Source organism: Amphiura filiformis, chromosome 9 (assembly GCF_039555335.1).
Source record: "Amphiura filiformis chromosome 9, Afil_fr2py, whole genome shotgun sequence".
Classification (NCBI taxonomy): domain Eukaryota; kingdom Metazoa; phylum Echinodermata; class Ophiuroidea; order Amphilepidida; family Amphiuridae; genus Amphiura; species Amphiura filiformis.
The window spans coordinates 55,222,979-55,244,125 of NC_092636.1; the positions used below are offsets into that span (position 1 = coordinate 55,222,979).

Sequence of the window (21,147 nt, forward strand, 5' to 3'; positions counted from 1 at the left end):
GAGGCCTACCATTGAAACAATATGTTTCCAAATTTTGAGTTGTATTGCTCCAGCGGTATTTATATGAAAAGCAAAAACATGTATAACAATGCTCCATAGGATTGTACATACACTTCCAGTGTGGTTACCACAAATTATTACATTTTTGTTCACACCATTTAAACAAAAAACAATAAAAAATGGTTGTGGAATCTCAAATGTATGATTTTTTTAAATTTTTAGATTTTTCTTTTTTTTTCCAAAATGATAATATGTAGGCTAATCATTATCAAAGTTCCCAATATATTTGGACAACATCATAAACTTCACCTCTATCACTCGAAATATCTTGCACTTTTTGGATGAGGACGGTGAGTGCGGCCTCAGAGTTAGTCTCCTACGCAGCCAGTTTGGTTACGCTCCCTCCACATGTGGAGGGAGTGTAACCAAATTGGATTCGTAGGAGACTATGATTTATGATCGTTAAGACATATTATCATAATCTGAAAAATTATGATATGTTGGACCAACAGAAAATCATCCCGTTTTACTACAAATAGGGATAATTTGACAGTTTGCTCATAGATTTAAGTTGGAACATGTGTAAGTTTTACAAATATGCCAAAAAATCGGTTTTGAAAAAAATAAAGGTATATTCTGAAAAAAGATCATACATTAAGGCTTTAAATTTCACTGGGATAATGAAAAATATATGAGCTTTCTTCTGATGCCAAAATCTCAATTTTGATGAAGAAAAATGGATGCCAAAATCTCAATTTTGATGAAGAAAATTGGGGGATGAGGCTGTTGATCAGGTCACAGACCTCAAAATAAATGTATGATTTTTATTCTACTATTTTCCTACTTACATGCTTATGGAATGGTGGATGGTTCATTGTACCAGACACATATCCATTGATAGCATGAGACAGTAATGTAATTATTGATATCGTCACTATTCCTGGCACAAAAACACCTGCTATGCGGTCAGCAAACTTCTGAATTGGTGCCTGAAAAAAATATAATAATGATAACAAATTACAATGGCAAATTAAACACTTATACATACATAAGATAACAACATTTTGACAAAAAAATGACAACCAGCATTTTGGTTCATGGCAAATGGAATATTTGATCCTCATAAGTTGTGAAATGGTATGCGATGTATATTCTTCAATGCTGTCTCCTTTTGACTAGTGCATTGGAAGAACAGATATACTACTTTCAACTGAGATTTAACATAAAACTAACAAATATTCTGGCTAGATTAAACATAAAGAGCAACTGGAATTGAGATCGCAGTGAAATCTTCCATAAGGGGTATATAGGTTTTAAATGGATTAGAACATTAAAGAGATTTTTCAATTTATGAATTATTATACTGAATGTTGTTTGTGGCGTTAGTGACAAGGCTGTGCAGAGTTGCCCTTTACATGCACACTTACGATAACAATGGTACAATTAACACAAACCTCAAGCCGAACACATCTTTAATTGTTTTCGTAACAACAGACATGCACATGTGTGGCTTATTTACCTTGCCTTAAACTCTATTAATTCATTACATGATTTGTATCTTAAGACACCTATGCAAAACTATTGCTCCTATGTTGTGGATTTATGAGGGTATTTAATTATGAGAGATGATATTCCAATTGCTGGGCTGAGTCTCATATAGGTCACATAACAGAATGCTGACAATGTGCTGCAATATACAAATTAGCCATGCTGCTATTTAGTCATGGCATGGTTCACTGTTTGGCATGTACATAGACATGACCAGTGACAAGGGAGTCACAAACCAGAATGGGACTCTTACGACTCCAAATGGATATGGACATTAACTACAGAGTGCTAGTGGGCCTGGGTAACTCGTTTTATAATAAATAGCAATAAGCATTAGTTTATTTACCTTTGATGTTTGTGCTTCTTCAACCAGCTTGACTATGTGTGCTAGTGCTGTGTCTGAACCAACATGTGTGGCCTTAATGAAAAGCGTGCCGTTCTGATTCACTGTACCTCCGATAACTGTGTGACCTGTGCAAACAAACAAAAACTACCCATCATTAGGGTTTCCTGCTTCTAGTGGTGTCCTACACTATTTTGCAAAGCCCTTTCGCACTGGCCGATCGATCGCGTAAGAAGAACTAGGTCACGTCTGCGTCATGCGATGATATGCAAATCGATCAATTAGCCAATCAGAATCCGACTTCATGTTTAAACTGTGCCTAATCAGGCAGTGCAAAAGGTCCAATTCTTAGCAAATATGTTTTTTTGGGGGGGGGGGGAGGTAAGTTGCCTCACTAACCACTTCCCATAATAACTTTAAAGGAACAGAGTGCAAAAACATGCAATTTTAAAGCTAAAAAACACCAAAAATTAAGTTTTTGTCTGAAACCTTGTGATTTAAATGTTTTACTTTTTACACCGTACTTATGTGCTATCCAACGAGCTCTCCCACAGTAAAGGATAGGGTGCATGTATTGGGAGATAATGAGATTAACCCAGTGCAGCCATTGTCCCAGTAGGGCATTATTATGCAATACTCCTGGACTGCACTGTGATTGTTGCAATGGCAAAATGCATGCAAAACATAATCACTATAATTGAAGACAGAGATAAAACGACTAGTTTGCGTCTGACGTCACTGTCAATCAAATTCCCTACGATCCTTGATTGGTTAATAATTGTTAGCGCCTAAATGGAAGGTCGATTTATCTTGTGCCGATCGGAGAAAAGGAATAGCACAAAATGACAAAAATTACATACTTTTACAAGGCAAAAAGCAACTTTTCTAGGCATTGTTGACATGGTGCCTTCGCGAAAGAAAGTTTCATACTATCAAGACCTAACTATTGAGATGGTTTGTATGTTTGAAGGTGCAAAATTAACAATAAGACGCCCCGTTTTATTGCCGCGTTCATCAACTCACATCATCACGACACTTGTAAACAAACCGTGCTCGAGTTTGATTGACATATGACGTCAGATGCAAACTAGTCTTTTTATCTACATACATACTGGCCCTTATAGCCAGACCTTAATTTGACCTACCAGGCTTCTTAGTAACAGGCATGGACTCCCCAGTAATGAGAGATTCATCTACCATTGACACGCCTTCCTTAACAGAACCATCAACAGGGATCTTCTCCCCAGGAAACACTTTAACCATATCCCCTCTCTGTAGTAACTCTATACTGATAGTTTTCTCACTGTTTATTAATCCGTTGCTATCGTATGTGATGAGGGTGGCTTCTGTTGCCTGCAGCTTCATCAGTTTGGATAGTGCTTCTGATGTTTTGCCCTGTGAAAAGAATTCAACGGAGTCTGGAGTCAATGGTACATCAGTACATTGATGCAATCACTCATGCAAAACATGCATGCACACAGTTACACCAATAAACAGTACACATGTATGTATCTTGTGTAATTCAAAGTGAGCAATTGGGATGCTTTGCTTGATTTATTGATTGTAAAAAAATTATTTTATGCTATTAAAATTAGCATAAATTATTATTTTTCTTTTTGAGAATCTTTTAAAATCTGACATGCTACCCTGTCTAAAACCCTCTGAAGTTGATTTCATGGTTTCACCATGTGAGAACTATATAATTAATTTTCAAACAATGTTAATCTACCGTATTTCGTCAAATAGTCGCCCCCCTCAAATAAACTCCCCCCCCCCACCACTTTTTTCAACCAAGATGTTTCAAAAATGCCGATATTTCCATGCTATCTTGTGCAGTAAGCTTACCAAGTTGTCCACATGGTCGATACTAGTGTCAATATTCTGGATTGGAAACCCGGAAGTGAATCATAAGTCAGTGTTTCTAGTTCATCATTTTAGCGTGAGTTTTAAGTTTACCTAATGATTTTAACGGGAATTGTTGTTCAAAAATTGACCTTGAATAAATGCCCCCCCTTGGGAAAATGTAACGCCCCCGGGGGAGTTTACTTGACGAAATACAGTATTGCTCCTAAATATTACCTTGGCAATATGTTCCAGCCATCTGCCGAGTGTGACAAATATATATAACATAGGAGGTTCATCAAAGAAGGTCATAGGACTAGTTTGAGCTTGCTGGCATATTGCAATCATCAAAACGGAAACGGAGTACAAATAAGCCACTGACGTAGCCAAGACGATGAGGACGTCCATATTAGCGGCACCATGTTTCATTGCTTTGTAGGCTTGCACGTAGAAATAACGTCCACCAAGGAACTAATAGAAGAAAAAAAACATGACAGGTTCAGTATTACGATTCATGACAGGTTTCATGTTGAGCAGTTAGTGCAAGAGGATCCCGATCTGCAATAGCTCCCATGTGTCATATATGTACAATATAGAATGCAGAAATTATCATGCTGTTGTGACAAGATCGCGCTCTGACGTTCTAAAAACAATAAACTCCGTCAAAAGGTCAATTTGGACACACAACTGCGCATGCTCTATGCCACAAGAATCCTGTTGCAAAGTCCGACACATTTTTCCACATAGTTTTCTCAGTCATCAACCCAGACAGTTAGCAAATGAGGGCTGAGGGTAGCAGTCTAAGGGCAGCTATCATTTCTTGCACTAACTCCTGAATAGTGATGTATATACTATGCAAAATGTACTTGAATGAAAATACATGCACATTATATATACTATTTTAGCAAAATCTTTTATTGAGTAACTTTCTACCATCAGATTACAAGTTTCAAGATATTGAATAATTTAATCAATACCCCAATACTTCTCCAAAATATGTATGGTCTAATTTCACTTCTCCAAGATCAGACAAAGCAATGGTCAGAGAAGTGAAAAATTCGGGATAGGTAAATTGTGTATAATTCTGCATTGAATGTCCAAAGTACTGAAATTGGGGCAATATTATATAAATGAATCCAACGATTCAGGGCATAAAAATGTACCAGGATAAGGGAAGTTGGACTGTACTAGGAAATAAGCCCTCAACTTCTATATCGCCTCCATCCAGGGGGTCGGACACAAGTTTTGACTCAATAAACCCCAATGTTCGATCACATATATGCGAGTATCCTTGGTGGTAGTGCATTACGGGATATAGGGAATATAATGACTGAATAGATTCATCAGGTTTGTAGATATACAGATTGAATAAATTTCTTTTGCACAAAACCAGAAATTAACTCACGATTGACGGTTTCGTCTATCATGGGCGATAGACATCTTCAGAATGATGATGGTAGATCCTCACCACTTCCGGTTTGCCGGATCCCAACCGTAGATGGTGTATCAGCCAGGAGAGGATCATAAACGTCAAACTCGCAAACAATCAACTAGTGAACAGTCAAAATCGGCCATAGCAGATCACGCCGTGCAACAAAATCACATCATTAATTGGGACAATGCAAAAATCCTGGTTTTGTGCAAAAGAAATTTATTCAATCCAAATATGGAATATAATGTATACGACAACTCACCTGTATGGGTGTGCATAGAAGGAAGAGTACAAGGTTCATAAGAGAGACACCAGGGAAGATACAGGTATGGGCAGGCTGCTTAATCATATCATATAACATGATACCAAACACTGGTACACCAAATAATAGAGAAAATAGGAATGAACGACGCCATCTGTAACAGAAGAAAAGAATGCAATGTCAGTATATACTGGAGCACCTTTATTCTCTTAAATCATGAGCCCCACAGTTCAATGAATCAAGCCTATAATAATTCCAGTAAAACCATTATGCCTTATCATAAATTTCTGGATATACCTCTAACAAAGCCTACAGTGGTTGACATGATTAGCAGCCCTTCACGCTTGATATTTATGCTACATTTCCTATTTCCTTAAAGATGCACGCAGGATCGCATTTTGGCGGGAAATTTTGAAACTATATTGGCACTATAACTTGGTGACACAGACTAGTATATGAAAGTATACATTTCAAATATATCTTCAAAATTTGACATTTTTGGAAATGGTCCAAAAAATTTGATCCACAATACATTTTCTGAATAATAAAAATTCCATAGTATTAATCTAGAGAAAATGTCTAGTCTACTCTCTCATATATTTGAAATAGGTCTTCATATTTGTTTTATGGCTAAGAGTATCCTCAAAATTAGTTTAAAAATTTCAAAAGTTCAAAATGAGTAATTTCTTTCAAATTATGAAGATATAGTTGAATTAATTTCATCATTTCATTTTCTTTGAATTAAAAGTTGCAGTGAAAATAAAACCCTGCAATCCTGCATGCACCTTTAACCTATAACAATGATGATGACAATACTGTTTTGTATAGAAAATGTCTAGTTTGACTTCCATGACTTGACATATAGGCCTCACACGTACCCCTTCAAATGACTTGGATTGATAATCAAATCTATCCAAAATAGGTTTATATAGACCACTTGACATCAATGCTTATCAACAAAGGCGAGGGATTGGTCTTTCGATATGCTCGAACGAACCGCTTCACTGTTCAATGGCTTTCTTGTACTATATGAAATATGGTGGGAGATTTAAAAATACACATGCCCTGAGCAAACTACGATGCTCACGCACACTGCAGGGCAAAGAACAATGGAAAGTGCCATAATGCATGCGCATACTGCCGGGCAATGACGTCACATGTCAAGTGGTCTATACCATAACCCAACCATAACCCTAACTTCATAATTATAACCCTAAACTGCAGTGGTTGTTATGATCATTATAATGATGCAAAGTACACATGCACTAGACTTACTGATGTATTATTTCTCTGTGGTCCATGGAGTCTGCATTACTGTCATTGCTTATTAATGATGCTTCAAATCCAGCATCCTACAAAGGGCAAGAAATAAAAAAAAGACATCATTACCATACTAAAAAAAAAGGTTCTGTTATTTTTAAGCAAAACGAAAACTGTAATAATAGCTACTGAACAGGTAAGTACCGATGGCATGGTGTGAATAATGCGGCATGATAGAAATCGAAGGTTTAGTGCAAGAAACCCCCATCTGCAAAAGCTGCCATGTGTCATAGTTTTAGAACCATATAGAATGTAGAAATTGGCAAATGTCTATACAGCAGCTATTGGTGATAGGACATTCTTGCCTGAAACCCTTGAGCTTTGTGACATGCAAGCTAATTTGACTACTGCAACCTTTTTATTTCCTCAAACTATTTAGCACTTATTTAGCTTCATGATGATATGTTGTCAATCACTACATTTCACTATGTTTAGATACAAATATAACTGAAGCATTGGAACTGAATGTCTGATTTAAGACTAAAGACATAACCTTATCTCCCACACAGAGTGTGTATATTTCAATGGAGCCACCCATTCAGATAACTCCAGTTGAGATTCACACTCCCTGTGTAGGAGTCATGTCTTCCATACATTTGTAGGGGTGTATGGATTTCAACTGGAATAGCCCAAATTGAGTTCATTTTACCTGTTTACATTACAGATGGGGAGCAACCAGGGTCTTAGCTAGAAATTGAGTGTTGCCCGTCATTTGAATAAAATTGCCTGTCCTAATTTGACCTTTAAAACATTTACCAGGTGTCTATAGCCCATTGGGGGTTCAAAGAGTTCAAATATGTGCTGATATGGCCTTCTCTTACAAATCTGGTCTACTAAAAAGGTCAATTAGCTTCTCAAAATATAAAATATATAATATAGCATCTGTCAAAGGCATTAATTTTGCCCGTCCCAGGAGCAAACTCCCTGTCTAAAATGACGGCCAGACCGGTGGCTAGCTAAGACCCTGGGAGCAATCTTTCCTCAGATTCTTAAAGCAAAGATGAGCAATTTCAAAATTTTAATTTTGTTATTCTTTATTCAAAATGTAGAAATTATATTTTAATAAAAAAAACTGTTTCTATCCATTTATCAAAAAAAATCCACAAACTATTTTGGTCACATAACATGAGGGACTTTAAAGTCTGCATATGACATCATGTCAAAATTGCTCTGTTGAGCTGACAAACACAACAAATTTGGCTGGTTCCATTTAGGTGAATCCCATTTAGATGTATAAAAATTGCAAATATGTTAAAAAAGTCAGGTTTGAAAAAAATCAACCAATTTCATATTATAAGATCGTACACAATGAATGATTCTTAGTTTAACACTTTCAAACCGTTTCTCTGTGGTCAATAGAGTATTAGAGTCACGCGGTAGCTGTGACCAGCAAGTTTTAAAAAAAAAGACTGATAAAGAAGAATAAACAGATGCACCGCGAGACTATATTTACACGGAACAAAACGCTATTGTTCTATGATATTTTTCGCTGGGTACAAAATATATCTAAAACCATGCTAAATCGTATTTACTGTCCAAAGTGTCATATTTTAATAACTCTTTATTTCAAAAAGTTACACGAATCTTACAGTCAATCCGATTGTTTGATAATAAACAAACATTCTTGCTTTATTTCACGCGGTATTTCATAGCCAAAATTAGTGGCAAATCATAGCTAATCATACTGATATCCACAATCTTTCGACACTGCTACAGCCATACATGGCTGTCACTGTCGCACTAATTTTTCAGATTCACTTTCAAATATACCCAGGCATTTTCCTGGATACCCTACATACAAATTCTGGACCCCATTCGCCAAAAACTCAAGTTTTTCACAATTCTTTTATTCTTTCCGGACCACAGCATATATTCATATTAATAAATACTCCACTTTCACACATAGTAATAACGGGACGTCCCGTGGTGAAGTGGTTAAGGCCATGGGCTTCTAATCCATTTATGAATTTTGCTCAAGTTGAAACTTCCCACCACTTTTTTTAAATGTTTTATTAATCAATTTATTGTCGTAAATCAAGAATAACACCATTTCGAACATCCATTGCTATTGTGATATTATTATTTTTTCATCAAACAAACATGTTTGATTTTTTATTCACATTTAGGCCTAGGCCTTGGGCCTACTTTCACCATCCAGATGCTATCACCATGCCTGACTATCATGGCATCTTCGTCATTTAAAACACCGAAATTTATTTATTATTTATTATTTATTTATCAGTGGCTCTGTTCACAGCTCAGACTGAAATTATATTTGATAACCTATAAATATTATAAATGAAAATCACAAACCGCGAAGAAGATCGCCAACAACTGCCGCTGAATATTTATATCCAACTAGATTTCCCCACAGGGCTAAAGGGCAGGACTTAATTAGGGAATTAAAATCACAAACGCGAAAAGATCGCCGACAACCGCCGCTTAATAGGGGTATCCAACTAGATTGCCCCGCAGGGCTACAAAGAACTACAAACCGCGAAATTTGGATATCCAACCAGATTGCCCGCAGGCATATCGACTATATGGATATCCAACAAATTAAGACCACACACCGCGAAAGATCGCCAACAACTGCCGCTCAATATTGATATCCAAGTAGATTGCCGCGCAGGGCCCTATAGAACCACAACCCGCGAAATTTGGATATGGAACTATTGCCCCACAGGGCTTCAAAGAACCACAAACCACGAAATATGGATATCCAACAAGCTTAAACTACAAATTAGCTCCCGATAGAGAGCAGGACTTGATGAGGGAAATTAAAACCACAAAACACGAAAGATTACAAAGAACCACAAACCGCGAAAGACTAGATTGCCCGCAGGCCTATCGATTATAAAGAATCACAAACCACGAAATACGGATATCCAACAAGCTTAGACTATAAACTAGCTCCCGATAGAGGGCAGGGCTTGATGAGGGAAATTAAAACCACAAACCACGATATTCAACTATATTGCCCGCTGGGCTACAAAGAGCCACAAACCCGAAATTGGGATATCCAATTAGATTGCCCATGAGGCCTATCGATTATTCGATTATAAAGAACCACAAACCGCGAAAGATCAACAACAACTGCCGCTTAATATTGATACCAACTAGATTGCCCCGCAGGGCTATAAAGAACCACAAACCGCGAAGTTTGGATATGCAACTACATTGCCCCACAGGGCTACAAAGATCCACAAACCACGAAATATGGATATTCAACAAGCTTAAACTATAAATTAGCTCCCGATAGAGTGCAGGGCTTGATGAAAACCACAAACCACTTAAGTTCGCCGACGGCGGCCGCCTAATTGTACTCTCCAACTAGGTTCCCCCGAAGGGCTACAAAGAACCACACACCGCGAAATTCGGATAGCCAAGTAGATTGCCCCGCAGGGCTACAAAGAACCACTAACATTAAAACACGATTATCTGGGGCATTTAGACGCTTCCGTAGTATAGGCTTAAATATATGCGCATTTACCAGTTCCGACATGAAGTAGGCCTAAATCGGATTTACTCTGTGTGTGTCTCTCTGGCATTGTCATAATTGGGTGTGTGTTGTTCATATTTACATTTTATTTACATATTTACGTAGCCTTGAATAATTAAAGTATATTAAAATGTTTATTGATCATTGTGTACGCCTCTGAACATTACAGTCACTCGTGACGAGCAAGTTTTAAAAATAAACTACTGATAAAGTTTTGTTTAATTATTTATTGTCATGAATCAAGAATGGCAACTTCAAGCATCCAATTTTCGTTTTATTCGTTTTATGGTGCACTTCATAACCTGACTTTCCAAGCTTGGAGCTGCTTGGCTACATTCATAAAAAGAAATGAAATCTACCAAAAAAACGTTGACAACGTAAAGAAATCAGCAAGTTTAAAAAACCCACCTCGGCTCACTTTTTGAAACTTGGTCCCATTTGAACACCAACAGCAAATCAGTGTTTTTATTTTATTTCAACAGAATACAGCGTTTCCAACAAGATTACAAACAAGCCTACTTGTTATTCGTTTAATTCAATCATTAATCATGATATTATAAAACAAAACACAAAAGATATTGGCTTATCATGCAAGAACAAGATAATAACCGTTCAGGTCGCTCCAGAAAGCTTACAAATTAATATCGCATCTGCACATTAAAGATACATAACACTTCTGGAAATGTTTTAAGTTGATGTAAATATGATAAAGTTTAAATCAGTACCTTTTACAAATGGGACCAAGTTTCAAAAAGTGAGCCGAGGTGGGTTTTTTTTAAACTTGCTGATTTCTTTACGTTGTCAACGTTTTTTTGGTAGATATACTTTCACTCTATACTAAATATTGCAAATCAATTAATATAAATTTGTTACAAAAGGTTTTGTTATATTACATTTATAATATGCACCATATTTTCCATTATTGTACATTGCATGGCAATACTGTTTTGAACTAATGTACATACATGGTATGCATAATTTACAATATTGTAAATTCCTTCAACTCAGACGTAAATTCCTTCAACTCAGATGAAAAATAAAAATATGAAAAATCTGTGTCACATTTACTTAAGAAAATCATATGTCTTCTATGAGGTGCACATGAGGCATATGCTAACAGATAGTCACCTACTTGTGATACATAATTGATAAGTTTTGCACTAGCCTCACACCAACTACTGCTGATTTCAGAAAAATATGGTACTAATTTTTTGGGTTTAAACAAAAAATACCATCCTGCTTTGCCAAATAAAACAGCTCAATCCTAAACCTTTAGTTGGACTTAACTGCAATCAAATTCAAATTTTAAAAATTTGGTAATTTTTGGAAACAAGGGCTACAAACATATATTTTAGGGTATTTTTTATATGTTGTGACAATCAAGCCTACTCTAAAAATTATGGAACCTATTTTATAACCAATGATTGAAATTAAAACCAAATAGAAAGATTTTAAAAGAGTAAGATTCTGAATGTTAGACTTGTGCCAAGTCTGAGAATTTTGTGACTGTGGTTGTAAGATAATTGCAGGTTTTGTCACTAACCAAATATCAAGATTTCACTTTCATTGCCAGTTTAATAGAATAGGTCCAATTAAAAGATTGCAATTAATCCAAAAACTAAAAGTGCTGTTTCTTTCTTGAATCGTAGGTAGGCCTTATTTTTTGGTGATAGGGTATTATGAGTTTACTATAAACACAAGTAAATATCCCAAAATATGTGTTTAAAAACACACAGGAAAATACACAGACAAAGTTGGTAAAGTGTATTCAGTAATTAAAATAGTTAATTACCTTTATTGCACTAATTATGTCTCTTGGTCCGGTGACTGCAGGGTCAAATTCAAAATGGCCTTTACTGGTTGCCAAGGCAACAGAGGCCATAATCATGCCTGGTTTCTTCATCAATGTAGATTCAATCAAGTTGACGCAGGAGGAGCATGTCATTCCACTCACCTGTGAAAATTAAATTAAACCAAGCAATTAATGGAATGGATCATTAAATAATTATTAGTCAATTTGCTAAGTGAAGGAAAGTTTCTGTGAAAAAATCTTTCTTCTTCTAAGCAAATACGATGTATTTCTTTCAAAATTAGGATTGATAAGTTTCAGCAATTCATTACGATGATAAAAAAACAAAAACAACATGAATTACTTTGTAGTATTCTACCCATCAGAACCTTCAAATGAAAAGCCCCTTGTTGTTTTCCAAGAATACATTGAAAAGGGATAGGTGTTATTTCACATGTCTAATTGCAAGTGGCCATGGCCACTGAGCAGATTTCCACCTTTATGATGATGTGCCATATATTATTTGTATACCTAAATATACTGCACCAAACAAGTATCCTTACACTTGGAAAAATATAATCACAATTTCAAAACTGAATAATATTGGGGTAAATTTGTTTTTTAAATTGATGCACTATCTAATCCTGCACATAAAGACACCATATTGAATCCAATGTGTCCTCAAGAAGTAAAGTTACAAGCAATTGAATAGACGAAGGTCCAGTTTTAAAAGTGACAAACTGGCCTATACAAGGCACAAAAAGATAACTTTCATTTTATTTGTCAGTTCTTTTGTTTCAGTTTTCTTATGTTCCTTTTCTTTTAAATTAAAGGCACGCATAAATTAGCCATTCACCACTCTCAAACCAAATGTCTAGTCTGTGGAGTTTTGAATAGGCAAGTTTGTCACTTTTAAAACTGGACCTTTGACTGATCAAATGCTTGTAACTTTGCTTCTTGAAGTCACATTCGATTCAATGAGGTGTCATAATGTGCCGGATTAGATAATGCATAGATTAAACAAATATATTTACCCAAATATGGTTTAGTTAGGATATTTTTTGGCGCAGTATAATTATGTAAAAGTCACAATGGTTTGGAGGAGTCACACCTTTTGGTGACAGTGTCTTGATGCTTCTGACTCCTCAAGAGCCCACTGTGTCTATTATCTTGCATTTGTCATTTGATTGTAAACTAATATGTTATTTTATTTTGCTTTTGATGATTTTTAGCCAAATTTGTAAAATAAAAATATAAAGATTTCAACAGCTGGCAATGCAAATTTTGCATTAAAATAACCCCCAAACCTCCCGCCCTTGTTAATTAATGAAAATCCTCAGGACAAAACCAAAAAAGCAATTTATGCGGCCTTATATTGCTTTTATCATAATTATGTTTGGTTCCTCCCTCTAATCGCCACCTTAATACTAAAAAATCCACAATTTCAGTGCATTTTCAACTAGTTCATATATAAAGGGTTAATAGAAGTAATTAAGAAAGGCAGAATATTAAATCCTTCCAATACCAGCTAGAGAGATTTGTATTAGCTTCAATGTCATAAAAGTGTGGTTTGTAATTCCTATGTTATATTTCATAGAGTTGGTAATAAAAAAGTAATAAAGTATTCATAATTGTCTACATTAAACTGGAGAATTCCTGCAGATATAACTGTTCAAATTGAAATACAAAATTTAAAATAAATTGCTTACATGTTAAATTCAGTATTTTGGAGGTAGCAGCTAAACATTGCCATTTTATTCTGCAGTTATGCTTGATATCAACAGAGATACCATTGATCTTTTTGTATTAAGGTTGAGTGGCAATGGCTAACTGACATTCCTCATGAAATAATCACATGAATTACATGATCTTTAAAGCTTGTTTTTGTTGTTGAAAGGTTTCAAAATTGTTCATCGCTGTTTAACAACTTGCATCTCTGTGGTTTACTTCGTTTCGCAAACCACACAAATGACATGGACGCAACATTGTTAAATCATGATAAACATGGGTAAAATATGGTTGAATCCCTAATTACATATATGGTAGGTGGCAACAATGCTATGTGGTGTTCTTTTTAGTCAACTCTTTTAGTAGTGTTTCTTCCTATCTCTGAGCAGCCCAATAAAGCAGAGTAGGGAATTTGCGGTAATCTTTGTGCTATTTTTGCTTCAAAAAGCAGCAGAATTATGCAATTATTGTGGGCCAAATTCAACCATGTGATTGTTAGAGTCAACACTATATAGTGACAATCCTTGTACTTTTGAATTTAAAAAGTAGCCCCATCATGCACCTGCAGCAAAATCAAAGTATTTTAAAATTCTGTTCCACCTTGTATCACCCACTTATGTTTTCAATTATAACCCATCAATCAAACCACTGAAGAAGATACTTTAGAACCCCACACTACTAGGGCAAGCTATTCAATTACTAGTCAGTTACAACATACACTCTTGAGTCCCAAACACTTGTATCTACCTATCCAAGACATGCTCATCTGTCAGTACACAGTTCTTTAACCCCAATAGGCTTCTACATGCATAAAATGACCTTTGAGTGTGTTGGGTACAAAAACTCATACTCCACAACTTAAGGCCAACTATTGAGCTATGTTTATTATATAGAGTTATTGACTTTTGCCATGAGAGATGAGATCATTTGGGCTCATAGTGAGGGTACAGCAAACTGTGAAATCCTATTTGTATGCAGAGGGAGATGGACTAGATCTTCACACCTCATCGCTTGTTTGACAAAAAACCCTGACAAGATATTCTCTTGGTCGTCTCCGTAACTCATCAATATGGATTATGTGATTCAAGTCCTCTCTGTATGCAACTGATGCTTTAAATTTATAGATTGGATGTAATAATGGAAATCCTTTTTTCCAATTTTCCTCTTTTGTTTTTCTTCTTCCATTTCTTGTTTTAATTACTTCAAGTACATTTGCTGAGATATATTGTATAATATGATATCTTCACAGCATAAATTTTTGAATTTGGGAGAGAAACTATGTTTCTGTGACATGAAATATTCACAAATTTGTACATTTCCTAAAAGCAGTATTTGCTGAGGATAACCCCTAAATGTTTTACAAAATTCTGACTTTTAAATGATTGTAATATACTTTAGTAAACTAAAATACCCTGCTAAAATCAAAGGTTTTAGGCGCACACTGTGTGACAAAAATATGATTGAAAGTTTGAATAAAACATGAATTCATAGGATTGAAATATTAGTCGCATGCATATGCGATGTTGATAACACTGTACGTACAGTGTGTATGGGAGGTTCAAGATGACCAACCTCAGTCATGTCCGAAAGAGTGACACACACTGTATTAAATTCACATTGAATTTTGCATTGAATTTGATTTTCTTTGTTTGCCTCATTTGTTCATGTATCTGACAGTGAAAACTAACATTAAGTGGAAAAGAAATACAAATCTATTTTATCGAAATGTTGTAATATTAGCTTTAGGTGGTACTACACCCTTGATAAATGTGTGACTATTTTTGCATTTTTCTCAAAAAAATAATAACACACTGGTAACAAAAGTTATGTATATTATAGGGGCAAGGAATCCAGTTACTACACTGGAATTTCAGTGACTCAAGACAAGTGGTATGTTATTTATGATAAGAAAAGAGGAACCGCTAGAATGTACCTCATTTCTTAACATATATAATGAACCACTTGTCTTGAATCACTGAAATTTCAGTGAAGTAATTGGTTTCCTTGCCCCTATAATATACATAACTTTCTCTTGTTACCAGTGTGTAGTTAGTTTTTGAGAAAAATGCAAAATTAGTCACAAAATTTATCTGGGGTGTAGTACCACATTAAAGGCATAGGAAGAAATAATATTTGCATGCGAATCAGCTATAAATGAACTGAAACATACATTTCATGCTTATATACACATGTGTTGCACTAAATATACTAAAATACATGTAGATGACAACATCAAAAGAACCTGTTTTATGAACTTTCGCAGGGTACCATTCAATAATCCCAAGTACCATCAATCTACAAAATGTCCAGTGACATGATCACGTAGAAAGCAAAAATAGTGTCTGGATTTCATTTAAAAAAAATCTTCAATAAATATTTGTCTGGTTGCATCACTGAAACAAAGTCAGTTACCCAAATGTTCAGGCCTCCATTTTATCATTCTAACACTCTAGTCCTCTCTGTACTGCTCCCTGTGGCATTTAAAGTTTAAAACAGTCTCTATGTCTACTAAAGGCCCCTAGGAACTTGCCAATACATATGTCTGGTATATACTGAACTAATGAATTTTAATCAACAACTTATTCAAATGATATGCTCTACTGGCGCTCCTTGACTAACATTATACAAGACAAACACTCAGCCAGGAATGAGTTTTCCATTCTCTAGCCAGCTCAAGGGAAAGCAGAATTTGTGATCACACTTCCCCAACTAAAATCAGAGTGAAAGGTCTGAGGATATTTCAAAGCTTTTATTTTAAGATATACAATGTGTGGGCGTAACAACAAAGTAGATATGCATATGATACACTTGAACACAAGCCCATTATATGGAGTAATCAAGTCAGGATCAACCCAGTTGATAGCTTACATGGTAGTTTCTGTATCAGTGACCAGAGACCATTACATCTCAGGATAATTGGCATGATTAAGATGCAAACCTGGACTAACACTTTCCTTCTGCAATGTGTGAATACTGCACACAGGTTATTGCAATTTATTTACTTTTTTGAATGCCAAAGTCTATGTTTAAGAATGTTTGAAAATTGTATTATAATGAGTACAGTTTGATGCCTAGTATAAGTTCAGGCAGTTTCAAGGTGCTCAATAAGCATGTGTGGATGTGGCCTTTTCCTGAGAGTTTCAATAACCTAACCCCTTCTTCTTACCAACTTTTTGGACACTCATTGTTATTCTTTTCTTCGTATCTCTCATCTTGTCAGAAAATGCACTCAGAAAAAGAAATCAGGTAATGGAAACTCACACCTTTCCCTTCGAAATTCTAAAAATACTGACATATCATGATAGGCCTCCTAGAATCTTGCGGCACTGTAGTTCTCTGGGATAGCCATATTCAGAGGCCACAGTAGAAAGGCACTATTTAGTATGCTATGGTTCAATTTCTCCTTGCTCTTTCTAGAATTGAATTGAAATTTCTATAGAATCAACAGATTCTTGCCAATATATCGAGTGTGGAAGGTACACTCTTTGCAGGGAATCCAAATCGTTTTTCATAAATCTTTAACTGTGGAGTGTATCAAGGCTTGTGGGTTAGTGTCTACAAATGACTGCGCTTTTATTTTAAAGAATATATTCCCCAATGTGTGCCTTGCCTTACACTTAAGTATACAATATTATATTCAAGTGGTTTTGTATGACCTTGGAAAATGCTATACTTAACCCTAAAACTTTTAAGTATGCCATTAACTTGGACTAGAAAAATTCTAACTGCATCTTTGAATACCTATAGAACTCGGTATCCTGATCTGGTGCTTTGTATTTCATATCAAATAGGGGGTTCAAAACAGGCAAGTCATTTTCAGAGCACGAGTTCCTTCATCTTCCACACAGGGAGTGTGAATTTCAAATGAGGCTACTTGAATGGGTGACTGCATTTGAAATCTACACCCCCTGTGTGGGAGATTAAGGTAGAGTCTTCCATAGGGGGTGTATGGATTCAAATGGAATTGATCACTGTTTTGTAACATTTATATGTCACTAAAATCTTGCATGCTATTGATGGTGCACTGTTGATGTTTGTGCATTGTGGCTTTTTGTGTATTAAAAGAAGGCAAGTGTTTATACATTGTGTGTATTGGGCAAAAGATGTACATACATTGCGATGAAGATGGTTCCCAAGCCATGGCAGTTGTTGCTAGAGGGACCACTATATATTCCCTTGAGTCACTCAAGACGCAAGGGACCGGAATATTTAGTGGTCCTGACAAGGCTCAAAATACTTCATTGATTACGATAGCTATTTTTAGCATGGTCTATCAAAATCAGGGGCAGTGGTGTAGCCAGGGGGCAGAGTTCCCCCAGAAAATTTTCAAAGATGAAAATGACTAAAATGGGACAAAAAATTGACAAACGGGAACAAAAATTTGGCCATGGCCCCCTAAATGGGGATGAAAATAATTAGCTTTGCCCCTCACACCAAAATCCTGGCTACGATACTGACCAGAGGCATCTGCAAGGGTCTGACAGGACTAATATATTAAAACATGGAATTTGAAGTTACCTGGGCACACTTATTTAGACTTACATGTAGTTCAGCACTGCCTTCCTTTCTGCCTTCTTCCTCTTGCATGACTCTAGCATTAAAACCCAGGTCTTCTATTGCTGCTGCTATTTCTGTAGGAGTAGTATGACATGTGTCGTAGCTCACCTCTGCTTTCTGAGCCATTAAGGCAACCACGATAGACTTGATACCTAGCAAAGAATAATGTAAAATAAATCTTGATGATACTGTGTATTTGATCATCCCTTACTCTGGCATTGAAGCACAACTCGTCTGCTGCTGCTCCTATTTCTGCAGGAGTTGTACGACAGGTGTTACTTTCTGAGCCCTTAAGGCAGCCAAGGTAGACTTGATACCTGGTACAGAATAATATTAACAATGTTGATCATTGAAGAGATGGGCATTAATGTTTTTCAAATGTTTAACTCATATATGCTGCATTTATCTATCATGTCTGTGTAGCTTTACATAATATTTGTTTAAAGCTTTTGAATGATCACTGCTGGTATCTTAACATTTAAGGCACAATCAGTGCTTTTTGAGAAAGCTTGAAAATATTTGAAATTTTTCTGGGAAACCTTAAAAATATATGAAATTGTAGGAGTAGTTTAAAAGTAAAGGATAGATCAATACAATTCTCATTGAGTAAAAAAATTTATAAATTGATGAAAAAAAGCAGTGCTGAAAATGTTGATGCCCCCATTCAATTGCAGACACCCCCCTCCAAAAGGTCGCTTTCCATCTTATCAGTTGCAGGATAATACATATCACACCTACACTTCTTACCCGATGTGTTTTGATCATTTTCTTGATTACGAGCTGATCAAAGTATAGTGCCTTTAATGTTTAAGGTTTGTGGTAGAAATCAAACAAACAAACATTTCTCACCTTCTCTTTTGGATAATTTGCTCTCGATCAGCGCCACACAAGAGCTGCACGTCATTCCTGTCACATGGAGGTAGCACTTCTTAACCTCTCCATCTGTAATGTTCACCCTGACCATGTCATCTTTCCTGGGACTGTATGAGAGACTAGCTACATGGTGAGATTTCTTTGGTAAGTTGTTCTTAGGACTAGTTGAAGTACTGCTTGGTGGGAGATGCTTGCTGGCTGCAGTGCCTAGAAAAGTAAAAGAAAAATAGGAATTGTAAGATTGGTACTGGTAGAGGAATGCATAAATATGGGCATGGCTACAAGGATGTAGTTTTTGTACCGGGGCCAGCAAAGCTGGCCGCGGTACTTATTAGCCGGACATAAAAAACTGCTGTTTCTAGGCTATGTATGAAACAGAAATTCATAAAGAAAGCACGTACCTGAATCAAGTTGTTTTGATGATGATTTATGCTTGTAATGTGTAAACATATAACTTGTGGTTGAACGGATATCAGAAATATTGTGTTGATTTTGCATGGTAAGGTAAAATAGGTATATGTTTTAGGAAAATAATTTTTCTGAATCTAGACTAGGAAGTTTTGCTGGTTCTCTTCACTAGAACACTTATCTTGGCAGGCTATGGGATCATGTGGTCAGACACACCGGGTACCATACATGCTTTGTGTGAGTTCAGTATCTCAGTGTGTTGTATGGTATGTGATCCAATATCTCTGGTGAGAGCTACCTGCTGAGTTATGATGACATATTTAATTTACAAATCTTACTCTATTCATGTTCCTTGTGGTCTGTCTGTGGTGGTCTGTTATCTTAATATGTGTTGGATAATTTTCAACTACATGTAACATGTTTGACCATGCAACATGCAGTAAACATGGTAAAAGTTGAATCCCTCACATCGAAGACCTGTAGGCCTATTAATAAATAAGCAAGATCACTTAATATTGGAAATATGTACATTTCCTGGCAACACGATGATGACCAAAAGCTGTTGATGCACACATCACCTTCAAATATTTGGGTCTATTTTTATGATGACAAATATGTCACAACTAGAATGAAGCTTTAGGGCATAGGTCCTAAGTAATGATTGAATTTTGTTACTAAGAATATTATCAGTAAACATTCAATTCTTGGCTTTAAAGGTGCTATTTTTGGGTCCAGTTCTCGAAAAATAATATATCTCGTTTGCTTGTAACTTTGTATGCTTAAATTCTCAAAAACAAAAAGAGCTATGAATGAATTAATCTATAATATAAGGTGCGAACGACGGTAGATTTTTAGGCCACAAGACCATTTAGCAATCCATGTATGTGGGGTATATGTGTAGGGGTGTTTGTACCCTAACAGTGTCTGCTTCCTACTCATGCCATCCAAACCTGGTGATAATAATATTTGAATAGGAGGACGTGTGAATTAGCGTCAACTAGGAATAATCCTTTTCACCATGATTACCACCAATCAACCAGTAGGCCTACTTCCCACCATCCAAAATCTCCCTATTTTGCCAACCAACAATATCACATAATTATCAGAGATTACCCCATATGTTTAATTGCAAGCATCCAACCAAGGCCAATCAATTAGATGTACATTCTGAATCACAATTGTCATTTTAAAACCATGTCTCGCCTGTCAAATATTACACATTACAAGCATCTTTCAGAAGGATTATTTAATCTTCACATGAAATCATTCCTGTCCCGGTACATCCCTTTTTAAAGGGTTTTTTATTAATAGAGTAAAATGGATTGAACCTATTGGACCAAATGATAATTGAACTAAGTGCCTATTGATCAAAGCGGTAAAACACCAAGTAAGAATTAGACCAAGTGGGATTGGACCAAGTGGTCATAAACCATAAATACACTTTTTGATAATTATTATGAATTTGAATTTTTTTGCCATACATATTTCTTGATTTATGGTAAAACATGAATGTGAAGAGTGAAGATCAATAATGACTTATCAG

The 21,147-nt window shown here is 35.9% G+C and overlaps 1 protein-coding gene across 1 annotated transcript in view; it reads right to left on the reverse strand.

Moving 5' to 3' along the window:
- The window catches only part of LOC140161189 (copper-transporting ATPase 1-like), a 70,575-nt gene that overhangs the window by 13,585 nt on the left and 35,843 nt on the right, over positions 1–21,147 (reverse strand). Inside the window, exons 4-12 of the mRNA XM_072184637.1 lie at positions 19,173–19,403; positions 18,309–18,475; positions 12,042–12,203; positions 6,703–6,779; positions 5,428–5,581; positions 3,971–4,204; positions 3,037–3,286; positions 1,895–2,019; positions 849–989 (exon numbers count right to left, since the gene is read on the reverse strand). Coding sequence (XP_072040738.1) covers positions 849–989; positions 1,895–2,019; positions 3,037–3,286; positions 3,971–4,204; positions 5,428–5,581; positions 6,703–6,779; positions 12,042–12,203; positions 18,309–18,475; positions 19,173–19,403 — 1,541 coding nt within the window. The remainder of the gene's footprint in view (positions 1–848; positions 990–1,894; positions 2,020–3,036; positions 3,287–3,970; positions 4,205–5,427; positions 5,582–6,702; positions 6,780–12,041; positions 12,204–18,308; positions 18,476–19,172; positions 19,404–21,147) is intronic.